At 40.4% G+C, this 12,199-nt stretch overlaps 1 protein-coding gene across 3 annotated transcripts in view; it reads left to right on the forward strand.

The window, feature by feature from the left end:
* Positions 1–2,164: 2,164 nt before the first annotated feature.
* The window catches only part of EPRS1 (glutamyl-prolyl-tRNA synthetase 1), a 37,992-nt gene continuing 27,957 nt past the window's right edge, over positions 2,165–12,199 (forward strand). For all 3 annotated transcript variants that reach the window (XM_014252867.2, XM_005523320.2, XM_005523321.2), the window contains exons 1-4: positions 2,165–2,272; positions 4,595–4,679; positions 9,139–9,238; positions 10,977–11,133. In XM_014252867.2, coding sequence (XP_014108342.2) covers positions 2,227–2,272; positions 4,595–4,679; positions 9,139–9,238; positions 10,977–11,133 — 388 coding nt within the window. In that variant the 5' untranslated portion in view covers positions 2,165–2,226. The remainder of the gene's footprint in view (positions 2,273–4,594; positions 4,680–9,138; positions 9,239–10,976; positions 11,134–12,199) is intronic.

Here is a 12,199-nt window from a genome sequence, read left to right on the forward strand (position 1 = left end):
AAAGTAGCCTGCAAGAGGATGAACTGCACCCTTTCTCATCTCCTCTCTGCCCACAAGATTAGGTCTTCTAAATAACTACATTCTTCATCCACACAAATTATCTTTAAATGAGTGCCTTGAAGTACAAAAAATTGTTTTCCATACAGAAGAAAGTTTTGAAATTCAGTTTTGCAAAGTGTGTTCAAGTAACTTCTTTCTCCTATCATCACACAAGATATTCAACAACTCTACTTCATTTAGAGTCCTTAGAATAGATCCTTTCCTCACAGTAGAGTAGCACCAATATGACTTCACTGGCTTAAAGCTGACTATTTCCCACAAGCAGGAACATCTTGCTACCAAAAGATATGAACAAGGCAACTCTTGCAAAAGTGTTCCTGTCTCTCCACGTGCACACGTGGAACAGAATCTAAGGAATCTCTTCCTTAGTGAGGTCATCGCCTAACATTTACAGATAAATTAGCAAGATTAGCATTTACCTCATTCTATCATGACACTGGATTAGAGCTGCATATATAGGAACAATGTGTACTTCTAATCCTTTGATCTAAAGCCTACCTTTCTTCTCTTTCCTCAATTGCATAACTGGTAAGAGCATGCAAGGCAGATTCAGCCTGCTTTAATTAGAACCTTCTTCATATTTTGGCCCATTATAAGTTTAGTCACTCCACATACTGATTGTGACTGAACTTTGAACCACATATGAAGTACAGTGATTTCACTGCTTGCTAGACATAATTTTCACTTTTATCTTATGCAGAATTCTTTGATATACATGCTGTAACATTCCCATCAAAATCTGCATGTGAATTTGCAAAACATGCTAAGATAAAATGTAAAACAACTCAGGCAACACAAAGGCCTGCTTTAATCATTCTTTCCATGCAATCATTAAAAAACAAAGGACAGAAATCACTGTTAGTAATATTATGCTATACTCTATAACCTTACTTTCATCTGAAACTTGAAATAGGTTTGAAAGTCTCTTCAGCATAAGCCTCTAATTCTACTGTAATTTCTGTCTGCTCATTTAGTTACTTGAATGGGAGTAGAACACACAGCATGTATCAGCTTCTGCATGATGTGTAAAGATACTCATGTATGGAAACATGTGAAAATACTTTCCATTCTTACAGAAACTGTAGAACTGCTAACACAGGACAAGAGTAAGGAAAGCTGAGATTAAATCCAGCAGCAAGAATCAAGCATAAAAACCAGCATGTAATGTGCAGTCATGCTCTGGCTATACCACTACCTCCACTGCATAAAAAACACTGGTTCACCAATCAAGCATTTGCTAATGTCTCTGTTAGCACATTAGGTGCTACAGTAACAGCCATAAAATAGATGGGGGAAAAAAAATAAAAATCACAGTGACACTGCATTGTCCTTGCAACAAAGTGAATTTGAGCCGGTCTCCTGTGAAAAACTCGGTGATGCAGCATTTTGTAATTCATACCAAGGCTCCAGAAGGTGGCTGGGCACTGGGACAGGATCTCCAGTGAAGTGGTCACAGTGCCAAGCCTGCCAGAGTTCAAAAGCATTTGGACCACTTTGTGCAGGGCCAGGAGCTGGACTCAATGATCCTTGCGGGTCCCTTCCCACTTGGGATATTCTAGGATTCATTTGACCCTCTGCACGCTGACCCACACGTCTGTCAGGAGTTTAACAAGCGACATCCTACAAAACCAGGAGTGAAACCACCGTACTCAAACGTGTCGGTGCATGTTGCGCTGCCGGATTTGTCTGGATCATCACCCTCAGAAAAGGGGCTGGAGGCATCTCCACGGCTGCTGCTACACATCCAGCTGAGGCCTTTGGCAGGCAGCGCCCGCAAAGCCCTGGGCCAGGCTCAGCCGGAGGAGCCGTGAGAAGGGAAGCACCGGTGCCCGGCTTGCTGACGGGCAGGGCAGCTCTCAGCCAGCACCCGCCCCTCATCCCGGCCGGCTCCCCAGGGCTCCACCGGCGCGGCCGGGAGGGCCCCGCCGCCTCCTCCGGGCAGCTCCGGGCGGCGGCAGCGGCACTGAACGGCGGCGAAGAGACCCACCGGACACCCTCATCTCCCGCTCCGCTGCCTCTCCGGCTTCTCCCGCGGAAGTGACGGGCGCTTCCCCCGCCCCGGGGCGGGTCCTGCCGGGCCGCCCGGGCCGCGCCGGCCCCTGCCGCGCTGGCAGCGCCGCGCGCCCCGCCCCGCTGCCTCCCTCGGTTCCGGCGCTGGCGGCGGGAATGGCGGCGCTGAGCCTCACCGTGGACGCGGGCAGTCCTCCGCTCGGTAAGTGCGGGCCGGGCCTCGCCCCGCGCCGCCCCGCTCCCTCTCTGCCGGCGGGGCTCTGTGCCCTCCCTGCCTCCCTCCCTCCATCCCTCCCGCCCGTGTTGCATCATGCGGCGCCGGCCGTGCCCGCGTGCGGGGCCGGGCGAGGCGGCACCGGGGCCCGTGCCCGTCCTTCCCGTTCCTGCCGCCCTTCCCGTTCCTGCCGCCCTTCCCGTTCCTGCCCCCTTCCCATCCCTGCCGCCCTTCCCGGGGCCGTGTGCCCGCTGCGGGGCCCTCTGGGCAGCTGCTGGGGCCGTGGCGGAGCGGCCGGCGCTGGGCATAACTCGGGCTGCAGGGACTCGGGCACGGGTGCAGCCTCGGGTGACTTGGCACGCTGAGGCTGAGTGTTCAAGGCAGCCCTAGTTCACACTGCCTGTGCTTGAGCTCTGTCGCTGTGTTGCTATCTTTCATTTTCAGTTCTAATCTGCTGCTAAAATTCCTCTCTGGGGGGAGCTGGCTCGAAGTTGCGCTGTGAAATCTTGCTTTCTCAGTTGCTCGCTGCCCTTCGATGTTATTTTGCTTTTAGAAATGTGAGAACCTCCTTCGCTGGACTTTCACCCATCTGGAACCAATCTTTTGTATGCGTTCCATAGAATTTCTCCATTTCGTTATAGCTATTCAAAATAAATTTTCTTCTTATTTTTCATCGTACTTTATTGATTTCTTTTTCTCGCTGTTATTCCCAAATGCATTTCAGAGTTGAATACCACTTGTATGACTACTGATTCAAGGTATAAAAACATAAAAGTTTTAAGTAAAATTTCTCCTGATACTTGTTTATACTGACTTGCCAGAAAAAAAAATATGATGCAATATGAATCATGATTAACATCAGGTTTAGGGGCTTTGGAGACTTATTTTCTTTGACAGCTGGTGAGTGGCACTGGAGGTTTATTTCAGGAGAGTGCATGATTGCGTTGGAAACATTGCATATTACAGAGATGAAACATTTATATCAAGGAGACAATTCCACTCATCTTACTCATCCCTGCTTCATACTCTTCATCATGTCTGCTGTGCAGTGGGAAAAGGGTAGTAGTTTTTAATGTCATCAGTATTAATTACATAGCTTGTTGCACATAATACTTGTCATTTTCAAAGCATTTCCATGCATGTTATTAAAATACTTAAGTGTCTTACTAACGTATTGCATTAGGGATGTCATGCTGAATTTCACAGATGGATAGCTGAGGGATGAGAAGAAGAACCTTGACTTATTCTTAATTCCACAGAAGGGTTTTCAGCTGAGCAGAGGTGAGAGCTAGGGAATTCCTAGCTCCAGTGGTTTGTATTTAGGCCAGTGTATTAATAGCTTATAGTATCATCTGCTTCAGTAGCTGGAGTGTTGTCCTAGGGAAGATAAAGTGCACAGCACGCTATGGAGGCTGTAACAGGTTAGGTGCCTTTCCAGACCTAGAGTACAGTCCTTTGGCTGGTTTGCCTATGCAAAAGCTTGCTGCCTTTGTACGTGCTTCTGAGCAAAGTTGAAGAACACAAGCTCCTCTGCTAATGCTCAGCAGGCTGACTCTGGAGCAGAGCCAGTGCAGAAATGCAGCCAAGTGAGCTCGGTGCTTTGTTTGAGCTGCTGTGTGGTGCTGTAGAGCCTCGAGATCAGAGCAGGTTTGCATCAAGCCTCTTTGAATGTGGGCAGAGCTGTCCTCCAGTCAATGGTGTAGCCTAAAAATTTCAATAATTCTTTTCTTTCTGGAGACCATTTTTCACTGTCACTGGTGAACAACTTTGAAAACCCAGTGTAAGCTTCCTGCGCTTTTACATGGATAAAGTTTCTTGGTTTTGAGTGGCTAATCTTTTCATAAACTTTAAATCAGGTTAAAAATAGTCTCATCCTTGTTCAGAAAGTGCTGGTATATTCAGTAATTGATCTCCTTTGATGCATGTGTCAGGTCTGGGATGAAGAACATTAGTAACACTGTTCAATAATTAAGAGCTTTTTGATTACATTCTCCTCATATACTGGGGGACAGGACTAATTTCTACCATACCCTTAGGAAGCAAAAATGCATTACAGCTGACACTTGCTGAGCTGACTGCAGATCACTGTGTGCTGGACATTATCAACTTGAAGCTGTAAGGATTGCCAAGAAGAAGCCTCTTGCATGTGAGACTGAACATTGATTTTTTGCTTCCCTGGGCTTTCTTACTTGAAGGAGCTGGTTCAGTCGCCTGGTCCTAGTGGATAGGAGATGTAACTGGTTGGTTGTAACTGTGAAAGGTGTCTCTCCAGGAAGGAAGTTCAGTATCTTTTTCTCTTGTTTTTTCAAGGAGCTCTGCTGACACTGGAGCATGTGAAGAATGATGTTGAAATTTCAGTGCAAGAAGGCAAAGAAACCATCCTCTCTGTGTCTGAGTAAGTGACTTTGCATCTCTCCTTCTACCTTTGGGTCAGCAGTTTTAAAAATCACATGGTTGTAACATTGACAGTAACCTTTTGAGGTAGGAGGGAGAGAAAAAAAATAGTTTTATTTATCACTGCATTACTGATGCCTCTGTAGCACAGGCAAAACATTTACAGTATATTCTGAACTAGATCTTTATGGAAAAAACTCTATTTATTTATGTGTACCTATGTGTAATCACTTATGCTATACCAGTCACTTTAATTAGGACTTTTTGTGGTGCCGTGGATCACCAACAGCAAGGCCATTCTTTATTAGAGAGGTTTAATATTTAAGATTCCTTGAGCTTGTACATGTGTGGTGGGCTGAAATTTGAATGTTTAGATGACATTATTTTAGGCTCCCTCCTGTGTGTGTATAAGCAAAGGCATGATGTTATCTCAGGATAGTGCTAATTAAATGTGCTGTGCTATCCATTGTATCCATCTGCACACCGTAAAAAGAATATTGGAATTTTTGGTAGTAATCTATTGTCTGTCCTTCTAAAAATACTCTGCTGTTGGAATGGATAATTTCAAGTTTGGAGCATGAAGATGGATTTTACAATCTGAGAAAGTTCAAATGCCTATCAGAAATGCAGGACTAACACTGTTAGTTTTGGGAAGCTGCATTGTTGTCTTCGATTCCATATCAGTTAAGATATCTGGATATATCAAGAGGAGAGATCCTTCTGTCTGACATATCAGTGGAAACTCTGGCATTTAGTATCTACAGTAAGGAGCATATTTGTACACATGAGCATTGCAGTTGTAACTTAAAGTATAGTAACACCATGATGAATTTGGAATTACTGATTATAACTGTATTTTTTTTGAATATTTTTTTTTTTGAAGATCAGGAGAAGTCTATTGTTCACAGACTTGCTGACAAACTCAAATTGTGAGCTAATTCAGTAGAAGATGCTATTAAAGTCACCAGTGCATCATAAACTGGAATACCTGCTAGTCTGTAGAATGGCTATAGAAGCAACATATTTCATCTTGCATTGCAGTCACTGACCTGCTCCTCATAAATTAACACCAACTGAGCATTTCCATGTCTTCTAACCTTAGGTAAAGAGTTTGTCACTATGTACATATATTTGCAGAAAATCAAAGCACAGGAAAATTCACAGTCTTCAGTCATGGTTGTTTTACTGGTTGCAAACATTGCTTTCTGCTTAAAATGTTAGACCTGAACTCAGGAGTTCTTGCATAATTTGATATTGCATGTTGTCTTTTGCTATGCCTGGTGATGGCATTGAATTTGTGGTCTTGAATTAAAACAAGGGAAATGTGACGTGTTGTATTGGGATTTAATTGGTACAGCTTTAATAATCTTCAGTGCGTTTTGCACATGTGGGATACAGCTTATATAACAGAAAGTTAATTGAATATTTTTTAGTTGCAGGAGAAAGTATTCCCCTTGAGTAGCCTTAGCCAGATTTAGTTTTTGTTGTACTTTGACAGTTTAGGCAGTGTATGGATGTATATATTAAAATATATGAATACACTCCTGTGATTGTGTGTGAACACACATGGAAACAATCTTGGAATATTTTAAATGTATATAGTTGGCTTTGAAATAATATTTATTTCATTAAATAATTTAATGTTACCATGCCTTCTTCCTACTATGTTGCAAAACCACCACTCATTTTGGTTGTAATACAGCTTGTCAGAAATGTTGAGCAAACACTCTTCTCCTGCACTTTGGCCCCAGGTAGATAGTATCTAGAATCATGGTCCCATCAGATGGAAATTTTTGTGTTAGTGTCCTCTCATCCCTGGCATTGGCTTATGTTCAAGAAGTTATTCCAGACCTCACTATAGCATTAATTTTCCCTTGCTTTGTTGTACAATCATTTAAAAAATTGATTCTCTGTCTTAAAGTCTGTTAAAAGTATATCTGCAATGTGAGACGCATCAGCTGAACTCATATCTCAACTAATGCTTTTGGTAAATGGATTTCATGGCATCAGTTCTGCTGAAGCATCTTGTATTGGCATGATGTGAAAATCACTTGGGATGTCTCAGATTTAGATTTTTTTTTTTTGAAATACATTAGTTCTAATGACTTCAGTTGAATAAGAAATAACATTTTATTTATGATTCTTCTAGGTTCTGTTTTGAAGCTCAGTTAAAATCTGGTGACAAAATTTTCAGCTAACTAGCTGAAACTGAGCTGTCAGCTAGCTATCTGAAAGGTTTATCGCTCATTTGATGAGATGATGAATTTCATTTTAGAGGTTATTTTTGAAGCCTTAGCTTCAAAACTTCACATAGTAATAGCTCCTAAGCAAACCACTCTGCCAAGTGCTGATGGCTTTATGGAGAGTTTTGGTGTACCTGTGTCTTGTCAGAAAACAACCTGCAGTACAACTGGTATTTTGTGTGGTGAGCACATGCACATTTCAGAGTAGTTATTCCTCCTAGGCAGATCAATCCAACCATTCTGCAAAGCTTTTTACAAATCAATTTAATATAGATTTATTATGATTGGAAATAATTTGCATTTTGGGGCTTTTTTTGTATTTTGTGTTTGCTGCTTTTTTTTTTTGTCCCTTTTTCCCATCTTGTCTTCTTGAGTATTTGCCCTGGTGTTTAATTATGTGTCATTTAATTTCACTTTTAATAGCCACTTTTTGCCTGTAACATTGCATTGTCTCTCTTCATTCTTCCTTCCTTAGCTCTGGAGTTAGCAAGCACTGGCTGCAAAGAGCCTTTTATAACTTCTCCAAAGAGGTCAATTAGTGATGTTTGGGTGGGAGTATTTTGCTTTTCCTGAAGAAAATAACAACTTTTAAAGCCTGAAGTAAGATAGTACTCAGAGTAACAATTTCCAATTTTCCCCAACATTTGCTTGAGTAATCAAGGGGTATTTGTTTTGGTATGAACTAGTGAAAACAATAAAAGTGTATTTCACAGATTTTTCAATTTAAAATATATTGGATATGTTTTGATTTTTTTTCTCTGTTTAAAATAGCTTCCTTAAAACCTGATAGTGGAAAATTAGAATAGAATTATACTTTGTGTAATTCAAACACCCTACTGTGACTTTTGATTTTAGTTATATTTTATGGATCTTCTATATATATACTGGACCCTAGATGCTTGGAAAGCAAGCAAAATTAAGAACAAGCTAACAAAAAAACTCCTCCCAGTGAACTATATTCCTTAGGTTTTACTGCAATTAAGCTAATGAGACTGGCTGGTCCATTTGTTCTAAAAATGGGACACATTCTAATTGTTGATATATCAAGTGCATTCCATATAATTTTCAGAACTTTTGTTGATGTTTGCAAGGCTTGAGGGCTATCAGAATTCTTTTAATTTTATAGAGGACACAGTAGGTAAAAAAAGAAATAGAGAACAATGACAGGACAGAAGTGGAACCTTGGTTGGACAAGTTGGAGTGTAGCATTCAGTCCATTAAAGTGAACAAATGATAAAAAGAGCACTTACAGGGACTCTTTTTGTTGATATCAATGCTTGATTTAGAAGCAATTGGAGCTCTGTTTTTGCAGTCTGCATCTATGTGGGACTGCAGAGTAGAAAGACTATTACCTGGAGAACTGATGCTTCTGATGCACCTTCCTTCCAAAGCTCTTTGGTAAATATTAGTTTATCTTAGATGACTGGAAGTGAGATTTGTGACAGTGTGCAGCTTTTTTTGATACTGTACATACTGTAGAAAAAGGACACAAAAACAAAGAAAGAAATACTCCCCTTGGAGAGCCTTTCTTCTGCAGTTCTATTGAGAACTTTCATAAGCGGAATGGGGACAACAAATTCAAATTAGTGTTATGTGGAGAAGACTGGGTGAAAAAACAAATACAGGCAGGCAAGTTTGTTCACTGGGGATGGTCTCTGTGAAGTGTGAATTGAATAAAGTGACTAACAAATGAGTAGGATTTTTCCCCTGATGCTAGCCCTTAAAACTGTGGTGAAGACCTCTCAATTCTTCTGTTGGTTCACTGGGAATCCTCTTCAAAGTCATCCTTCTTTTATGAAAAGAAAACAAATATTGATTAGCTCCTTATATCTGTAGGAAAATCTGTAGCTTGGGTTATACTTATGAATTCTGTCAGATGTAGAGAGAGTTTTAGTGTTTGAAAGAATAATCAGAGTCTTATTTTCTTATTTTCAGCCTAAACAAAATTCTTTCACATTTAGAAGCTTATTATTCCATCTGGTGATAGAAAAGCAAGGACTTATTTATTTTTGTACTAGTTGTTGGGGTTTTTTGTTTGTTTTGTTTTTGTTTTGTTGGGTTTATTTTTTCCTTCTGGTGACATAGTATCTGTTGGTTCACCCGGAATCTATTTTATGTTTGCTTTGCACATGTGTCAACTATGCGTATGCAATTAAAGTCGAACTGACTGGAGGTAGTAATTTACTATACCTTTGTCTTGCCTCTTTCTGGTTTTAGACAAGTTTCATTTACCGATGTGAATACAATAGCTCGGTACCTGGCTCGAGTTGCTGCCTCTGCTGGGTTGTATGGCTCAAATCTGTTGGAACACACTGAGGTGAGGAATCACAGAATCATAAAATGGATTGGGTTGGAAGGGACCTTAAAGACCATCTATTTCCCATGGGTAGGAATACTTTCCACTAGACAAGGTTGCTCAAAGCCCCATCCAGCTTGGCCTTGAATCACATTCTTGTCTCTTGGTTTGTTTTTTTTCTTTTCCCTTTTTCTCTTTTGGCCTGTTCTAAGTTTGGGGCGGGGGGGGGGGTGGGGGTGGGGAGGGGGTTTGGGTTTTTTTTTACCTTGTGTCTATTGTTCTGCATTTTACTGTTAGACTGAGGTTCCAGCTATGTGCGATGCTGAGGGTTTTGTTTTCCTAAGCTTCCTCCTTCATATAAAGAAGACTAAGAAGTCTGAGCTTTGAAAGGGTTGCCCTTGTCCACCCCTGCAACAGCAACTCATAAACTGGTGCCTCACTAATATAAAATAATTCAGGTTGAAAGGTGATACACCTGGGATTTTCCCTCCTCACTTTCCTCAGCTCTGTTGCCATCAGTTGCTATCTTGTAACGTTTCAGTGTAACACCAAGGAATACTATGTGGCATTGAAATCCTGCAGTAGTTTTTCCTGTATTTTATAGGCAAAACCCTGACCGTGGTTTCTTCCTGGGTCTAGGCCAGAATAATTAATCATATGATAAATTTTAAATTAATAACTGAAACTAGCAGACAAATTGAAATTTATTTCCTCTGAAATCTGGGGAGGGACTGAAGGACTTGATTCAGGTCTTTTCTTCAAGCCAGTGGTAATCACTCTTCAATCACTCTACAACCCTCATAGCTGGTCTCAAGGGAAGTGTTGTCTTAGTACTTTACCTGTGAGGCATTAAAAAGCTGTAAGTTATCTTGTGGCTATCTAAAATTTTTGTCCAAATTCCTTGTTTTTAAGTTAAGCCCAGACCTCAGCAAACACACTTTCAAGGCTGGTATTTCTGGTACAATACTTCTTTTCACTCCTGCTTCTTTCAGAAATAGTACTGTACTTGGAGAAGCACAGGGACAGCTGCATTTGTGGTGCACATATTTTGGCGTGCAACTGCAAATGACTGAACTGAATTCTGCGGTAGTTGTAATTACATCTGTGCCTGCCACGTTGGCTTGAATGTTGGAAGGATTCCCACTGCAGTCAGCAGAACACTTACACATGAAATAGGACCAGAGGAGTAGAAGAGACACTTAGTCTCTTGCAGGGTTGAGGGATTCTGTTTATAGACAGGGCTACATTATTAACCAGCCTAATTCTTAACATTTTTTTTGGTATGTTTATGTGCCAAGTTGCAGGAAGAGACTTTTGCAGGAGAGGGGAATAGGACTTGTGAAGGGGTTTGATTTCTTCAAATCTAAAAGGAGATGAGGAAGAAAAGATAGGGACTGAGGGGAAAATGGCATACTAACCAGTATCAGCCCCAGGAAGAGTATGTGATAAGTATCTAAAAATTGCTTATTATTTTACCAATGAGAATAACTTCATTAAAGTTGGTGTTTTCTGCAGTTTGACTTCTTGCTGAAGGAAGAAATTAAATTTCATCATTTAGTGTAGTTCTGGGTGAATTTTTCAGAATGATTTATTTTAAATATTCCTTCAAGATATATTATTATCTGATATATTTAATTCTAATGTTCCTGTTAATATTTTCTGTTCAGCTAATAGATCGATTGTGTATTGTTCAGTTATTTAACAAGTTTTATTCTCATTCCTTTAGTAACTTTAACTATCTTTTGTCCCTTCAAACAAGATTGATCATTGGCTGGAGTTTAGTGCTACAAAGTTATCCACTGCCAGCCAGTTCCCTTCAGCCATCCAAGAACTCAACCACTGTCTGTCTCTAAGGACCTACTTGGTGGGAAACTCTCTGAGTCTCGCAGACTTGTGTGTCTGGGCTGTACTAAAAGGTATTGGTTTATGTCTCTATTGGTTTATTTCTCTATTTCATTGGCTTGCAACCAGTATGCAACAGGAAGCCCCAGTTTTTCTTTTTTGTGGATGCTAGTAGTGACTCCTAGCTGTATGACAGACCGAGTACTGTCATGCACACTGCTGTGACCTGTGCATCACTTGTGATGGCAACAGTATAACTTAGGAAATCCTAGGTTTGGTTTTTTTTTTTAAATTGTTGCATTTGGAAATTTATGAGCTTTAATCCCTAGCTGGAGTTTTTTTCTGAATTCTTTTGTATTAATAATTGTAAGAACATCCTTTATTACATGCTACCTCAATATGAAAATGTGCAATGTAATATTATATGCACAGATCTTTCTGTGACATTATCTTAGCAGAGGAAGTTTCTTCGGTGTTTATTTTGAATTACTAAAAGAGGTAGATGTTACTCTGCAAAATACCCTTTAGAAGTTAAAGAAGATTTGATGATCTGTTTTTATGGATTTGGTTTTTATTTTCTCCTAGCTCTATATCTAAAAGTGATATGTGGCAACCTACCATTCAGTATAATCCAATTCCACTTGAAAGGAAAGGGAATAATTAAGATTAAAAGCTAGCAGTTTTTGGTATTTTTTCAAAGTTGTTGCTCTTAAGAGCAATCTGAAGGGAGTGTCCTTTTTTGGTTGTTTTTTTCTCCTTTTCTCCATCGGAATCCTTCTAGTGGAGTTGGGTTCCTTGGAAATTAGATTGTGGGAATACAGCCCCTCAGAAATAAAGGGGGATATTGAAACATGTTTCACTTACGATATATCTCAGAAAACATCAAATGTAAACACAATAAAAGGATATCCTATATTTCTGTCTTGAAATAAAGTTGCTACTAATTTTGAGGTGGATGATACCAGAAAAAATGTATGTTGACTGTTCCCCCTTACCTTCTGCCTTGATAAATCCAAGAAGGAATGCAGTATGTTTTGGGTTTGAAGGGAATTTGTTTATTAAATTTGCTTTTGAATGGCTTGTGTCCTCATGAATAAATCTCTTTAGAAGAGAGAGTAGATTTTTAAAATAAACTTTTCT

This window comes from Pseudopodoces humilis, chromosome 3 (genome assembly GCF_049639895.1).
Source record: "Pseudopodoces humilis isolate 2021_Gansu_Grassland_sample_001 chromosome 3, ASM4963989v1, whole genome shotgun sequence".
Lineage (NCBI taxonomy): Eukaryota > Metazoa > Chordata > Aves > Passeriformes > Paridae > Pseudopodoces > Pseudopodoces humilis.